The 17,666-nt window shown below is 39.4% G+C and overlaps 2 protein-coding genes across 2 annotated transcripts in view; one reads left to right on the top strand and one right to left on the bottom strand.

Moving 5' to 3' along the window:
* Positions 1-17,666, bottom strand: part of SLC16A12 (solute carrier family 16 member 12) — a 185,119-nt gene that overhangs the window by 53,149 nt on the left and 114,304 nt on the right. The gene's annotated exons all lie outside the window — the stretch shown is intronic.
* LOC109450775 (antiviral innate immune response effector IFIT1-like) lies at positions 3,704-16,537 on the top strand. Its single transcript, XM_074339412.2, is given in 3 exon segments — positions 3,704-3,843; positions 14,969-16,370; positions 16,372-16,537. Coding segments are annotated over 3 exon segments (1,437 nt in total). The 5' UTR covers positions 3,704-3,838; the 3' UTR covers positions 16,402-16,537.

Below are 17,666 nucleotides of genomic sequence, written 5' to 3'. Positions count from 1 at the left end.
ATACTGAATCGGCCTCACATGAAGGGAAGTACACCCAGGGACTGAGTCCCAGATTGCTCATTCAGGGAATTTCAGTCATACCATTTCCCTGAAAATAAGACCTAGCCGGACAATCAGCTCTAATGAGTCTTTTGGACCAAACATTAATATAAGACCTGGTATTATATTATATTATTATATTATATTATATTATATTATATTATATTATATTATATTATATTATATTATATTATACCCAGTCTTATAGTAAAATAAGACCGGGTCTTGTATTAATTTTTGCTCCAAAAGACGCATTAGAGCCGATTGTCCGGCTAGGTCTTATTTTCGGGGAAACACGGTACAATAGACACCAGGGATGATCAAGGCTCTGGTTTCAGCCCACGTGTACATCAAAATCACCTGAGGATTTTTTCAATATTGAGGTTGGGGGCCAATTTCCAGAGATGATTTCAACTGGTCTGTGGTGGGGCCTAGTTAGCATTGTTCTTAAAACCTCCCTAGATGATTCTAATATGCAGTAGGGATTGAGATCCAACGCTCCATTCCAAATCACTTACAATTGCTTTTTTCCCCAATAATTGTTTATCAGCTGAGGAAAGTGAGGCTCACAGAGGTGAAGTGGCTTATCACTGCTGGTCACTCAGGGAGCTGGTCTCAGACTCCTGGGAATGGACTCATACTCCAGTGCTGAAATCACACACACACGTGCACGTACACATACATGTACTTTATTGCCTTTTTCTCTTTCCTTAATGCTGCTCTGTCTTGTGTGACTCATGGGTCTGTATATCCCAAGAAGGCACTGGGCAAGTTTCTGAATGCCTAATAAGCCTGAGCCAGAACCCTTCGAATCAAGACCACTGTCAAATTCACAGCAATGACGAGGGAAACATTTTGTCTGCCTTGCTGCATTCTATCCAATGCATTGGAAAGTTACAAACCCAATTGCTTTTTTCCCCAATAATTCCAGGCACCTTGTTCCCAAAAAAGAGAGGTTTTCTAGTTCATTTCAGCACTTGCTTATATGCGAAGCCTGAACATTTATCAGAATACATGGATAAACCTGTCTTATTTATTAAGAAATTTTTATTTGTGCAGAACTTTCGGACTAGTTCAGGATGTTGTAAATAGAATAGGATTGAAAGCGTTGCTGAGCTGTCTTGCAGAACAAAAATTTTCTCTGAAAGGCTAACGGAAAGCCATAGTACTTTGTTCCTGTTGAAACCAGATAAGGATGCCTAAAAGGAACAAAGACTGACCCTGCTTCACTAGAATGCTAAATTCTCCTCCCCAGGTAGAGCTTTCTGTACATGGGAGGTATGATAAAGTATGATTCTTTACTGTGCCTGTGCTAGGATGAACCAGCCCCTACATATGTATATAATGACTTGTCCCTTTTTAAAGAATATGCATAACTAGTCCCAGTAAAGGTGATTTCCCTTTTCTATTCTGGGAGATGCTGCTTCGGGGAGATGTTCCCAGTGCTCTCCTTACTTGCTACAAGTAATAAACTTTCTTTGCTTATATACTGTCTTGGTTGAGATTCAATAGGTTCTGCTCAGGAAGAGATGAATCCCTCGCATTCAGTAACAATGTCTCAGTGGAAGCTTAAGAATTGGTGAGGGGCTGAGATAGGAGAGGAACTAGGCAGGAAGGACTGAGTGGAAACATTTTAGATCTAGCCTTGCGTCCATTGTTCCTACGAGGAAAATACTCTCGCAGCTCCTCCTCTTCTGTTTCTTATTTTAAAAGACAAAGTACCTAGGTAGCTGCTTTTAAAAAGAAAGCATGACTTTGACTTGATGATTAGAATCATAATCATCATCATCTCTATGTGCCAGGTAGTTGCTAATTATTTAAACTCATGTTCCATGAACTACAGTTAAGGTTGAGTTAGAATTTGGCTCAAAATGTGGGTATCCATGCTAGAGAAATAGAGGGCTTCCCATGCCAAACCACAGCACCTTCTCTTACCTCCTACCAACGTGATCAGGGATTAACTCTCTTGGTTAATCAGACTCTCTTGGTATTTGGCTTATTTCCTTCATTCCTGAACCAGGTGGGTTACTTATTTCTTTCAAGCTGAAACCCAAAGTAACAGTAGTATCCTGGTCACTTAATTAGGAGTAGGTTTATTTTATGTTATATATTTACATGAAAGTAGATTCCTCCCATATATAGGAGGCTAACTGAAAATGGGGCTACCTTTTCTCAAATCTTCCTTTTCTGCGCAATCATCCAGAATCCAGTCGCCAGCCTCCATGACAAGCAACAATGGGCTGAAGTTCCTCCTTAGGGTATGAGGCAGATCTGATGCTGAACTGGGTTTCTATAGCACTAGGAACACACCTCAATATGGTCCCGGGTCCAGTCATTGGTAATCTGGTTTCATACAACTCAGAAATCACCTGGAAATCTCATAAGACCCCCCCACCCCACCCCCGTCTTTATCCTTTGACTCTTGATGGTGAAGCTGTGGACAAAAGATAACATCATAACTTTCCATTTTTTAATCTCAAATTCTCTATTTCTCTCAGCTCAACCATTTGATACTCCTCTCTGTGATTAAACTTCCTTTGTTTTCGTTATTTTCAGGCCACATGGAAAAATATGGCTGACAATGGTACACAAATATATATGTTACGGGTCCAATACTTCCCAGAATCAGCTTTCCAGTGAAGCAAATCTATTTGTCTTCTCTCAATAAGCACTTCCCCATGATTAAATAAACTGTGGTGGGGATAAATTTGCTTTACAAAAGCTGCTGGGGACTCACCACATTATCACAGGTATCATGAGAGTGGGGCAATTTCCATTGAAAAATGGGGAGAAACAGGAGCCCAGCAGACACCAGTAATAGTAGACTCACCTGTACCCAAGACTCCAGTCTCAACACTTATTTTTCTCCACCTCTTATCACAAACACCATGAATACAGAAGATGACATGGGCCAGGCTGGGTTAGGCCAAGCTTGGGTACCATGGACAAGAGGACTGGACAATGCTCTTGCATAGGTATGACAATCATGTCTGGTGAATAAGAATACCTTAGATAACTACAATAGAGAGCATTAAAAATGAGAAAGTATTGTCACTTAGACCTAACATGTTTTGTTTGAAGTCTCAGATGGTAGCACATGCATTTTCTCTGTTTCTCTGTATAAGGAAAAGCTTATAGGCCTCTTATTCTTATGACCATTCTCCATAAGGATATGCCAAGGCACAGAATCATCAGTAAAATACATGCTCTCAGCAAATAGGAGCAAAGTTGGGTTAAGACTCCAGTTTAGAGGTTTACAGATTTTTATATCTCAAAAGGAGCAACTTCTGTTTTCAGATGAGCAAACAGAGGCACAGCTCTGGGGCATGACCTTGGCAAATTCACACAGCCAGTCTTCCCAGGTGTCCTTGGCTCCAGTTTCAGTGGACTCTACATACTGTCATGCTCCTAGCTCCCAGGTTTCTACAAGGCCAGTTAGACTCTGACAGAGGAATTAGCACATCACTAAAACTGCTTTCACCAGTTTCTCCTCAGTTTTCAAAACAAGGTGAAGAAAGCAATCACTTGTTTAGATTTCATTTTCCTTATTATTTAAGTTCATGAAGTTGTCATGAATTCTGACAACTTCAGTTTCAGTTTCAGGTTTCACTTTGGTTTCCAATTTGTCCTTGCAGCACGCCCACAAATTATCTTATTAGGTACTGTTTGTCTTCCTTATATAGCCCTGTCGTGAGGCTTAAATTTACTTGAAAGTCCACAAGACAGGCTGGCCAGATCTCAGAGGAGCCCATCCAGCTAAACTTAACACTGCAGAACTGCTGCCTAATTCACAGAAACCATGAGGTAAGGATTTCTCCTACTTCTCTTTCTATCTAAAGTTTTTGGGGAAAAAAGTTAATCAATACTATCTCAACAGACTTAGTTCCAGTGATGTTGTCAAGATACTTTACTTTTCTATTTGAGCATCTACTTATGGACTGTGTGTGTATGTGTGTGTGTGTACACACACATTCACACACACACATAAACTGTTTTACTAATTCAGGTATTTTTATTTTTGTTAGCATCGTCCTGAGGAAGCTTACCTCTCACTAAAGCCCGGAGAAGGGGGAAATGGGAAAAGAGTTTTGCAGGAAGGAAGAAGCTGACCCCAATCTCTGAAATTGTTTTCCACCAAGCTCACTTCTGTCTGACACAGGGAGGGAATGGACAGTTTGTCTAGATAGAGACATTGCTTTTAGCTGGCTCCTTGCCATGGAGGAAAAGTAGGACTTGAGCCACAGTCATGTGGTCTCTCAAATGTCTTGAGGGAAATATTGCGGGATGTGGTGGGAGAAGCTCACAGCCTAGAAAACAAAGCCTTTCTCTCTAGGCTTCTGTTCTCACTCTCTGCACCTCCGGGCTCCTATGGCAGGCAGCCTTCTCAGTCTGACTGGATTTAAGATAAGCAGATTACTTCTCCCCTGGGGAAGCCAGGTGATCTGCAGATCTTTGATCTCCTTCTGTCCATGGGACATGGCTGGAGTTCTGGGCTTGGGTACAGCCACATCTTCCTTAGCTAAAGGACCTAATGTGGGAATTTCTATATTGTCTACATTGAATCTAGATTCAAATAACCCCTGATATCCACAGATTAAATAAAAAGAAGACAATCACTATTAATCTGCAGATTTCCCCTGAGTGTTCCAGTAGGCAAAATTTTGAAGGGTCATAAGTTCCAGAAAATGTACAATTACAGGCCTTTGCTTAATTTGGTCCACAGACAGATAGAGTGGGTTGTCACTGATAATTAAAATAATTATTATTTATATTTATTATATTTACTAAAATATTGTTATTATTATATAAAAGTAGCTATCACTTCCTGAATGCTTATTAAGTGCCAGCATAGCTTCTAAAAGTATAATGTAAATTATTACATTTAACCCTCAAAAAAATCTGTGAGGCAGGTACTCATATTATATTCATTGTGCAATAATGAATCTTAGATTTAAAATGTTAAGACCACACAGATAACACGTGATAGAGCAGAGACATGTACTAGAGTCTCTATTCAATGATACCTTACTTAACCTTTAAACCACTGTTTCTTAAAGGATACCAGTGGGGATCCAGGAGGTAATTTCAGATGGCATACTAATTAGCTCTTATGTTTTAAGGCTTTTGTGTTTATTTCAACATGTATGTACTAGAAAAAAAAAATTTTGTTCAGGTTAGTAATATGATTTTTTTGTTATGATAAAATACACATAAGATAAAATTTACCATTTTTAACTATTTTTAACTACACAATTATGTAGTATTTAGAACATTTGCAATGGTGTGCAACTATCACCAGTATCTACTTCAAGAACATTTTCATCACTTTCAGGGGAAACCTGATACCTATAAAGTAGTCACACCCCACTCATCCTTTGACCCAGGCCCTGACAACCCTCAATCTATTTACTGTCTCTATGGATTTGCCTATCGTGTATATTTAATAGAAACAGAAGCACGCAATATGTGGCCTTTTGTGCCTGGTTTATTTCACTTAGCATAATGTCGATTGAGATGTTTATGTGGGGTTTTTTCCCTTCATTCTGTTAATGTGGTGTACTAAATTGATTGATTTTCATACATTGAACCATTCTTGCATTCCAGGAATAAATCCCACTTGGCCATGGTGTATAATCTTTTTATTAGGCCATTAAAGTCAGTGTGCCAGTATTTTGTTGAGGATTTTGCATCAATATTCATAAAGGAAATTGGTCTGCAGTTTAATTTGTTTTCTTTTTGTCTTTGTTTGGCTTTGGTATAAGGGTAACGCTGGCCTCAGAATTCGTGAGTGTGGAAGTATAGTGTTCTTTCTCTTTAATTTTTTGGATAGTTTTAGAATTGATGTTAACTTTTCTTTTATGAGGCGTCCAACTCCTGGTTTAAAATCCACATGTGGTTTTTCAGCCCTGACCATAGGAAATTACAAAGGCTTTCCTGACAGATCTTTTGGGGGAAAGCTGTCTTTCACACAACAGACTTGATGCACAAGCAATGAATTGCAGTCTCTGAAGGAGATTAGTCAAGGACTTAGGCCCCTCTGGCTCATCATGCTCTGCACTTATTTGCTTTCCTAGTGCAGGCACTTTCATTTCTTGGTTTCTTTATTTGAGGCATCGGGCAGAGGTCTTCTTTAGGTATTAGGTTGGTGCGAAAGTAATTGCAGTATAAAAGGTTAAAAATAATTGCAAAAACTGCAATTACTTTTGCACCAACCTAACTCTTCTGCTGAGATCTCCATATAGCGGGGAGGAGAGGGAAAACTTGAAAACACTTTTCCCCATTATGACTCTGTACCCAGTACTTTTCCACTTCTAGTCCTCACCCTCATGCTTCCCTGGACTTCAGGGTCCATTAACTACCAGAAACTTTTGTCCAGGGCTCTCAGCCTCGTCTGTGTTGATCTACCCGAACTTAAACTGGTGTGCCATTCTGTGGGGGAAAATGGAACAGTGGAGTTGGCACTTTCTCCAGCTTTATACTCTTGCTCATGTCATCATAGTAACAATAAATAAAATGCTTGACTCTCTCATCTTGGGCTTGTTGCTTTAATTGGCTACTTTGATACCTGGCAGCTTAGCCCTCTCTCTCTCCCAGCTCAGCTGTACTCCTTACACTTAAAACAGATGGTGGAATTCACCATACAATTCAGGGAAGCCATCTGGTCCTGAGCTTTTCTTTGTTGGGAGCATTTAAAATTTTTCATATGGGCATATACCTGTGGTAGCTAGATAATCATCTAATTTTTTTATTGTTTGATTAGATATTTTTTTTTTTTTTGCATTAAGCCATTTAATTTGAGTGGAAGTAGTGGTAGTTACTTATTGAATTTGAATGGAAGGTGTGGTAGTTACTCATTGAGATTATTCTCTACCCTGTCTGTCTCTTTCTCATAGGAAGTGTGCAATGAGTAATGTAACTGAAATGGCCAGAAATTGCCATCCATGGGCCACATTTTGACTCAGTAAAAGGCAACAATTTCTGGCTTAGTTGGACATGCAGTGTTTTCTTCTCCTCAATTTCCTTTCCCCAGTGCAGTAAGCCTGTTGGGGGCAGTGCCTGTCTATGCTAGGGAAATCTACCACTCTTCGGTAGCTTGTCCAAAGACTGGCTGGATCAATTCAATATGGTGTGTCAGATCAATGCATTCTCCACATTCTCCAACCCAGCTCTACCATTTGAAAGCTTGGGTAGGCCTGACTCTATTCTGGAAGTCAGTATCCTACAGAGAAGGAATAAAGGGAAGTGTTCTTCCCTTTAAGTAACAAAAGAAATTGCCTTACCTACAGACTAAATGGATAACATGGGGAAAGAAGCAACAGTACCTTTCCTCTCTCTCTCTCTCTCTCTCTCTCTCACACACACACACACACACACACACATACACACACACACACACGCCTTCAAGGAGAATCATTATTATCATTTCTCTTGATGCCATTTTAGTAATGGGAATGGAATAAGTCATATTAAGACTTGGGCAAAGAACTTCTGCCTCCAAAAACATAGAGTAGAGTATATTTCCCTTTTTCTCTTGCTAAGTAAGTTAAAAACCCTGCATGTAAGATTTAAAACAAATATAAGAACACATTGAATGGGGGATAAAATAGGACAGATCAGCTAGGAAACTTGGGACTCAAGGAAAGACAACGCAGTGGATTTTGTGGGCTTTCTCTTTTCTGCATGTATCCCAGACTGAGTACTGGAGAAGCCAGCAATCTAGTAATGCCAACAGGCATGGATAGAACAATCCCATCAAAAGTCTGCTTTATCTAGCAAAAGGACCAAGAGAGAGACAGCCTAGGAAGACAGAAAACTTATAAATAACAACCATTCTACTCCAGCCAAACTCCACAGGAAAATAAATAAATACATACATACATACATACATACATACATACATACATAAAACGGTAGCACCATTCTGAAAACTACCAGCAAAGGCTGAGTGGGAAGCCTAGACTTCTACCCTTCCTAGGCTATAGATAAGTATCCCAATTCTTTCCCTTCCCGTGCCCTCACCAAGGTGATGCTAGAAGGCCAAGTGGAGTGAAGACTTTCATCCCCACTCAGGTGTTCACAAGGGTCCCTATCACTGTAGTGTCAGCTAACAGTTCCTTTCCCTGCCTTGCTAAATCCCTGAGACCCCACCTGACCCAACTTTCATACACACCCAAGCTGCTTCCAGTGGGTTTTCCCTACAAATGGCTTGTCTGGGGCCATGTGTCAGACTTTCCTAAAATCTCTCAAAGGTTCACATAACCCAAACAAGCAGCATCTGGCTTTGGCATGTCCTCTGGCTGAGCAGTCCTAAGACCAGCACTAGCAACAGCCGCCTCAGTTCACAACTTAGCTTGGGGCAGCAGCTGGAAAGGCGGCAGGGACAAATGGTGGCGAATTGAATTGTCTGGCTTGGGACGGGTGCTAGAGAGGCAGCTTTCTCTTGGATGGAGGAGCTGGCAGAGGCCATTGTTTCTTTGTTGAGCCCTCCCCCTTCCTGGCTTGCAAACACAAGTGGCCACCATTTCCGAGTCTCCACTATTCTCATGGCTCAACTTTTGGGCACACCCAGGCCGCTTCCTGCAGCTTTTTCATGCAGACCACTTGATTGCACTTCCTTAGGTTCTCTCAAAGGTTTGCGTAACGCAGACAAGCAGCATCTGGCTTGAGTGTGTCCTGTACCTCTGGCTGAGCAGCCCTAAGCTGACAGTAGTGGCAGCCGACCTTTGTTCACAGCTTGGCCTCTCAAAGGCGCTTCCAATCACAGCATTGGCGGCAGACATCTGCAGATTTCTTTCTGACTCCTGCTATGTGGCCCTGGGTGAGGCACGGGCTGTGGCTGAAGTACACCTACAGCAGATCCCCTCCAAGCTGGTCCTGGGGCTGGCGCCCCCAGTGGCCAGCTTCAAAAAGAGCTGGAGCATTACCTAGCTGTCTTCAAGTACGACACACCAAAGGGGCGGATTGGGCAGGCACCAGAGTCCTGCTGAAGCAGATCCTGCTCTGTAGGATCAGCCCCTGCACAAAAACCCTTCCACTGTAGTCAAGGCCAGTCCTTATAACCAGTGAATCCAAGGGTCAGTCCCTCACATTGATGTGCAATTATCAACCAAGTCTCAACTGCAAGAGGAGGGCTCACACAAGGGACACACGTGGAGCATGAGGCTCAGGTGACCAGAAAGACTGTGCCACTGAACCCCACAGCACACCCACTACATAAGGCCACTCTACCGTGTTTCCCCGAAAATAAGACCTAACTGGAAAATAAGCCCTAGCATGATTTTTCAGGATGCTTGTAATATAAAATCAGCCCTACCGTATTTCTCCAAAAATAAGACTGGGTCTTATAGTAATTTTTGCTCCAAAAGATGCATTAGGGCTTATTTTATATTACGAGCATCCTGAAAAATCATGCTACGACTGATTTCTCAACAGACACTTTGCAGGCAAACAGGGAGTGGCAGGAAATATTCCAAGTGATGAAAAGCAACAACATACAACCAAAACTGCTCTACCCAGCAAGGCTGTCATTTAGAATTGAAGGAGCTTCCCAGACAAGAAAAAGCTAAAGTTGTTCATCACCACCAAACCAGTATTACAAGGACTCTTAGAGGGACTTCTTTAAGATGGGAGGGGAGGTTAAGGATGGGTGAAAGGGGAAGGGATTAAGAAGAACAAATTGGGTGTTACACAGTAGTCATGGGGATGTAGCTTATAGCATAAGGAATATAGTCAATAATATTGTAATAACTAGGTAAGGTGCCGGATAGATACTAGATCTATCAGGGTGATAAATGGGAATGGGTTGGGGTCAGGGTGAAAAAGGTGAAGGCATTAAGAAATACAAATTGATAGTTAATACACTATGGGGAATATAATCAACAATGTTGTAAAGATTATGTAAGATGACAGATGGGCACTGTACTTATCAGGGGATCACATCATAGATTGTATAGATGCCTGACCAATACGCTATACATCTGAAGGGCTGAAGTAGAATATCATTGAATGTCAACTATAACTAAATATATAAGTATATATAGTCATGGGATGTAGAGTATAGCATAGGGAAGATAGTCGATGGTATTGTAACAGCTGTATAAGATGTCAGAGGGTGGTGGCTTATCACTTTATGAGGGATTTAAATGTCTATTACATTGCGTTGTACAGCTGAAACTAATATAAAAAAATTGAAAAAAAGAATTTTCCAGCATATTTGCTATATACAGCTGATGCTAAATTGTGGGCATTTTTTTATGTGTCTTTTATAATGTTATTCTCTTAACTTTCTTGAATACATTTTCTTTATGGGCTTGTGTCATATTTCTTCACTACCTTAGCTATGAATGTATCATTTTTGTAGCTCACAGGTTAGGCTTTAAACAAAGCAAACACAAAAGTTATATTTTTCGGTTAAATATTCATTATGCCTACTTACCTGATTTGTGGCACAGAGATGGGGCTGATGAAACTAAGAAAGAGGGATAATTCTGTCTTTCCATAGTAGGTGTTGATGGTGGGATGTAGCATTCATCTTCAGAGAGGCTGTCCCTTCAGTTCCCGAGAAATAACTCAGGCTTGCCCTACTTTCCATTTCCCATTGAATATCTCAGATGTGAAGGAAAACTGGTGTGTCTGACTGCTTAGGCTCGGGTAGCATTGTGAAGAGGACAAAGATTGTTTTTGGAGACCTTTCATCTCTCTTCTGCACTTTCTTCCACGTTTACTTTTCTTTTCCTTTTCCCAATAGGAAGAGGCTGGATGTGAGGTCACACTGATTGGCTGAAAGAATTCTCTATACCGGGATCCTTTTTCATTTTCAAAGAATTTCAGAGAAAGCACTGATAGTTTATGGCATTGAAATTTCAGATATTCTGATTCTTTATGCAGAAGGTTCCTGGTTGTGGTGTGATTCCTGTGGAGCACACACATCTTTTTGGGCTCTTCAGATCTCATATCATGCATCTGTCAATTCTATCTCGAAGCCAGCTGATTGTTTGTGGCGGCAGTATACGGACTGTCAAGTGTTAAAAAATTTTGGACGTCTTTATAGGATTCTCTTGAAACCTTAATCTTTGACTTTTTCTCCTCACCTTCTTGGGTTTCACCATTTTGTACAGAATATGCAAAAATTTGGTTTATAATTAGAAATGTGCAATCTAAAAATAAATTAACATTGAGAGTGGATGGGAAGTTTGGTTATATAATGGAAGATGTTCAAGTAATATAAAACAATGGTGAGTCACTGGAAGAAGGAAAAACTACTTAGATGATGATTAGAAGCTTACAAGTCACTAGTTTTGAGTACTACATATTAAACATTTAAATTCAATGAATAATTTAAAATAAATTTATAAGTAAATTATATTGTTAAATGTAATATGCTAATTACAATTTTGAGAAAATTTAATAGATTTACTTCCCTAAGTGAAATAAATTTAAATACTATACAAAAATAAATAAATAAATAAAATGCCAAATATTAAAGCCAAAGAAAGACTCTTAAAAGCAGTAAGAGAAAAGCAGTTAGTTACTTACAAGGGACCTCCCATAAGACTGTCAGCTGATTTCTCAACAGAATCTTTGCAAGGCAAAAGGGATTGACAAGAAATATTCAAAGTGATAAAAAACAAGGACCTACCACCAAAACTACTTTACCCAGCAATGCTATCATTTAAAATCCAAGGACAGATAAAGAGCTTCCCAGACAAGAAAAAGCTAAAGGAGTTCATCACCACCAAACCAGTATTACAAACAAGAAATTTTAGAAGGACTTCTTTAAGACCAAAAAAAAAAAATCAAAATTAAATGGCAATAACTACATATCTATCAGCAATTACTTTCAATGTAAATGGATTAAATATTCCAATCAAAAGACATAGAGTGGCTGAACAGATTAAAAAACAATACCCTTTAATATGCTGCCTATAAGAGACTGACTTCAGATGGAAAGACACACATAGACTGAAAGTAAAGGGATGGGAAAAGATATTTCTTAAAAATTAAAATGAAAAAAAAAAAAAAATAGCTGGGGTAGCAGTATTTATTCCAGACAAAATAGACTTTAAAACAAAGGCTATAACAAGAGACAAAGAAGGACACAGTAATCTCACTTCTGGGTATTTATCCAAAGAAACCCAAAATGCTACTTGGCAGGGATGAATGTGCATCCATATGTTCATTGCGTCATTGTTTACAGGCAGCCTGGGTGTCCGCTGTTGGATGAAAGGGTAAAGAGTAAGCAGTACATATATACAATGGAATATTGCTCAGTCAGGGAAGGGAATGGGTTCTTGTCATCTGCAGCAGCATGGATGGACCTGGAGGGTATGGTGCTGAGTGGAGTATGTACGACAGAGAAAGACAGATGCCATATGATTTTGCTTATATGTGGAATCTAAAGAACGAGACAAATGAACAAACAAAATAGAAATGAATTCATTTCTATTCTGATGGTTGTCGATGGGAGGGGGTTGGGGTGAATGAGAAAGGGAAAGGGATTAAGAAGTACAAATTGGTCATTACGCAGTAGTCATGGAGATGTAGGGTATGGCATAAGGAATATAGCCAATAATATTGTAATAATATGTATGGTGTCAGATGGGTCCTAGATTTATTGGGGTAATAGATGGGAGGGACAGTTGGGTGGCAGGATGAAAAAGGTGAAGACATTAAGAAGTACAAATTGGTAGTTACAAAATAGTCATGGGGATATAAAGTAAAGCATAGGGAACATAGTCAATGATATGGTAATAACTATGTATAGTGCTAGGAGGGTACTAGACTAGTCAGGGGGATCACTACCTAAATTATATAAATGTCTAACTACTATGCTGTACACCTGAGATACAAAATCATATTAAATGTCAACTGTAATTGAAAAATTAAAAAAGGGGGGAGGGAACGGTGAAGGGGAATAAAAGGTTCAAACTTCCAGGTATAAAACAAGTCATGGGGATATAGGGAATATAGTCAATATTATAGTGATAGCATGATACAGTGTCAGGTGGTTGCTGGACTTATCACGGTGATCACTTTTTTAGGTATATAAACATTGAATAACCATGGTGTACCCCTGAAACTAATATAATATTGCATGTTAGCTGTATTTTAATAAAAATCTTTTAAAAAGACCTTATTAGGGATGAAAAAGACAAGCTACCCACTGAGAGAAAATATTTGAAAACCACACACCTCACAAAGAACTCATATCTAGAATCTACTCATATCCAGAATCTATAAAGAGTTCTCGAAACCGAACAATAAAAACAAACAATCCAATTAGAAAACAGGCAAAAGATATGAAGAGATATTTTACCAAAGAGGATATGTGAATGGCAAATAAACATGTGAAAAGATGTTCAACACCACTAGCCATTAGGGAAATGCAAAGTGAGACCACAATGAGAGATCACTACACACCTATTAGAAGGGCTAAAATTAAAAAAAAAAAAAAGTGAAAATACCAAATACTAGTAAGGATGCAGAGAACTGGGTCATTCATACATTGCTAGTAGAAATGTAAGATGATATAGAACACTGAAAAATAGTGGCAGTTTCTTAATAATGTAAGCAGAGCCTCAACATATAACCTAGCAATTGCACCCCTACCATTTATCCCTGAGAAAGGAAAATCTATTTTGTTTCTTTGTTTGTACAGGCAAAATCCTGTACACAACTATTCATAGCGCCTTTATCTGTCATAGGCCCAAACCAGAAATAACTGAAATGTCAGTGATGAGTGAAAAAAGCCAATATCTAAAGGTCACATACTATCGGACTCCATTTTTGTGATATTCTTGAAATGACAAAATTATAGAGATAAAGAACAAATTAGTGGTTATCAGAGGCTAGGGATGTTTGGGGAGGGAAAGAAGAGACACATGTGACTATAAAAGGATAGTTGATAGATATTTGTGATGATGAAGTAGTTCTGTATCTTAATCAAGGTGGTGGTTCCATGGATTTACTCATGTGATAAAAAATCATAGAACTATATACATATTACACAAATTTCAATTTCCTAATTTTAATATTGTACTATAGTTGTGTAAGATATAATCATTGGGAGAAATTAAGTGATGTGTACGTTGAAACTACATACTACCTTTACAATGTTCTGTGAATCTATAAATATTTCCAAATAATAGGTGAAAGAAAATAATTGGTCAGAATTATCTCTTTTAGGTGATCTTATTTTGTCGCATAACCTGCAGACTAAGGCCCTGATGTTCTGCATTTCTGAATGGGCTCTGTCCAAATTACATGAAAAGAAAAATAGGAAACTCTTATCTAGCACTTTATATGCTCTAAGTGCTTTACATATATGGCTTACTAATCCTCACCAACCCCAGTGTGATAAGTAGTATTACTATCCCTATTTTACAAATGTGACTCTGACGCACAAAGAGGTTACCTGTATAGAAAGTGCTGGAGCCAGCATAGGGAGCCAAGCACATTGCATTCAAACTCCATGCAGATCTTAGAAACAGAGCTGACCATTGAAAAACGTGGAGGGTAGGGATGCCAACCCTATCCCACATCCCCCATCTTCACACAGTCCAAAATCCACTGTAACTTTGAACTGTACAATTGGCCTTTTTATCCGCCGATGCAACCAACCACAGATCGAAACAATAGTATTTTCCATCCACTGTGGGGAATGCAAAAATACTATTTTCCATCCAAGATTGATTGAATCCCTGGAGGCAAAACCTGTTAGGAAGGGCCAACTGTATTTATTGAAACCAATCCACACATAAGTGGACACACCCAGTTCAAACTGATGTTGTTCCAGAGTCAATGACAGAGAGACTCTAAGGAAATCACAGCAGGTATGTCCTTTTCAAGGCTATAAATATAGAGTTTTATCTGGCATCTTTCCATTAGCTGTTCCTCACCTAACAAAGAAAATCTGGTTTTGTTTTCACAGTAAGACTACTGCTGAAGATAAGATCAAAGATGGGCTGGATCAGTTGAGATGCCACTTTATGTGGAAGTTGCTAATTGAAGACACTGAAATGACTGATTTAGAAAACAGGGTCTTCGATGAGATTGAGTTCCTAGACACCAAATACAATGTGGGAATATACAACCTTCTGGCCTATGTGAAACACCTGAAAGGCCAGCATAAGGAAGCCCTGGAGAGCTTGAAAGAAGCTGAAGACTTAATCCAGCAAGAACATGCCAATCAATCAGACCTGAGAAGTCTGGTTACCTGGGGCAACTATGCCTGGCTGTATTACCACATGGGCCGACTGGCAGAAGCCAGGATGTACCTGGACAAGGTAGAGAACACTTGTAAGAAGTTTGGCAGTACTAACTGCTATAGAATGGAGTGTCCTGAGATGGACTGTGAGGAAGGATGGGCCCTGCTGAAATGTGGAGGGAAGAATTATGAACGGGCCAAGGCCTGCTTTGAAAAGGCTCTGAAAGTCGACCCTGAAAACCCTGAATTCAGCACTGGGTATGCAATCGCTACCTATCGTCTGGATAGTTTTAACAAAACAATACAGGACAGTGAGGCATCTTGTCTGCAAGCCCTAAAAGAGGCCATCAGGCTAAATCCGGAAGATGCATATATTAAGGTGCTCCTTGCTCTGAAGCTTCAGGATGTGGGACAAGAAGCTGAGGGAGAAAAGTACATTGAAGAAGCACTAACCAGCGAGTCCTCGCAGACCTACGTCTTTCGCTATGCAGCCAAGTTTTACCGAAGAAAAGGCTCTGTGGACAAAGCTCTTCAGCTCCTAAAAAAGGCTTTGCGGGCAACACCCACCTCTGCCTTCCTGCATCATCAGATGGGGCTTTGCTACAGAGCACAAGTTTTGAACATAAAGAAAGCTACAAACTTTCAGCCTAAAGGACAGGATAGAGAAGCTATTGACAAGATAACAAGATTAGCCATTTCTCATTTTGAATTTGCTCTGGAACAAAAGCCCACACTTGAAATTGCTTATAAACACCTGGCAGGTATGTACATAGAAGCAGGTGACTACAGAAAAGCTGAAGATGCTTATCAAAAATTATTTTGCATGAATTCACTTGACGAAGAACACCAGCAAGAGATATATTTCCTCTATGGCCGATTTCAGGAATTTCAAAAGAAATCTGAAGTCGATGCAATTATCTGTTATTTAAAAGCAATAGAAATAGCAAACCCATCATTTACAAGAGATAAAAGTATCAGTTCTTTGGAGAAACTGGCTGTAAAGAAACTTCGGAGAAATGCCTCAGACATAGAAAGCTTGAGCATCCTTGGGTTCGTCCACAAATTGAAAGGAGAAATTGATGAAGCCCTGGAGTGTTATGAGCGGGCCCTACGGCTGTCGGCTGCTGGTCGAGAACTCTGTGGGATATGATTGGTAGGCGCTGAACTATGGAACATGCTCACATTTCATTAGATTTTAGGTTAACATGTACTAATCATCTTTTCTGCTTGCTGCTTTCAGAAACATATGTAATTCCCTGTCATGATGTAATGTTTGGACAGTTATTCAAACCTGATAATGTGTTAGTTGTATTCAAAAGATAGTGAAACAGTAAGTATTTCTGTGTGTGAGAGAGGAAGAGAGAGAATCCATTTCTCTGTGAATGTTATATAGTAGAAATAACAGTTTGTTAAGTACATTTATAGCAAATAAAACACTGCACTTACATAAAGTAAAATGATTCATTCATTTGATCAACAAATAGTTTTCAGTGCTAGATACCAAAAATACTATGGTGACGCAGGGGAGGAAAAGTTCTATTTCCTCTACCCATCTTAGGTTCATTGGCTGGGGCCCCATAAATTAGAGTGACAATAGACAGATTAACAAGAGAAAAATAAAATTTCATTAATATGTGCATCTCACATGCACATCAGAGTACCCAGTGATAAGTAACTCAAAGAGGTGATTAGAATGTAGGCTTTTGTAGCATCCTAACAAATGAACAATACATTTTTGGAGAAGTGATAAGACAAGAAAAAGAACTTTGAGTTTCTAGGGTAGCAATTTGTAGAAAGGTAGATATATGGGGAAAACTAATGTAAAATAACCATTTGTTACTAAGGTTTGTTATGTAGATTCCTTTGGCAGTGACTCTGGACTGATAAGTGCCTGGAGTTTTCTCTGGTGATTAACTCTGTATTCCCTGGTAGAGAGAAGAGGGGGGACACCTTCACAAATTTATGGGCTGTTTTTAGGCAAATGGGGGATGGCAGAGAGCTTTTCTTATATCTGCTTTTCAATTGTTTTCTGCTCAAAATAATTCTTAATGCCCATGCAGCATATTTGGGGGTGGTATATTCTGCTTCTCTTCAGTGAACAACGCAGACATTTTCCCGAAACCTCATGTAGTTTACAATCTAGTGAGACCGACACTAAAACAAGTACTCAGTCAATTAAAGGTCAGCTTGCTCCATGAATATGTTTGAAATTTAATACATTGTGAGTTGTTCCAAGCAGTTTCTCTTGTGTTGTGCCAGTTTGTCTGAAGCGCTATTTATTCAGCCATTTGCTAGTGTTGATCTAGTTAGAGCAAAAAATATGAAACGGATGCTAAATGATCTGAGAGACCATCGGTGGCAATCATCTTTCATTATGACATTTTATTAAAAGGCAATGCACAGTAATATTTTTAAAAAGGAA

Source organism: Rhinolophus sinicus, chromosome 15 (genome assembly GCF_057876585.1).
Source record: "Rhinolophus sinicus isolate RSI-liver-muscle chromosome 15, RSI-T2T, whole genome shotgun sequence".
Taxonomy (NCBI): domain Eukaryota; kingdom Metazoa; phylum Chordata; class Mammalia; order Chiroptera; family Rhinolophidae; genus Rhinolophus; species Rhinolophus sinicus.
The sequence above is the reverse complement of the archived record's forward strand: the minus strand, read 5'-3'. Positions and strand labels throughout refer to the sequence as shown.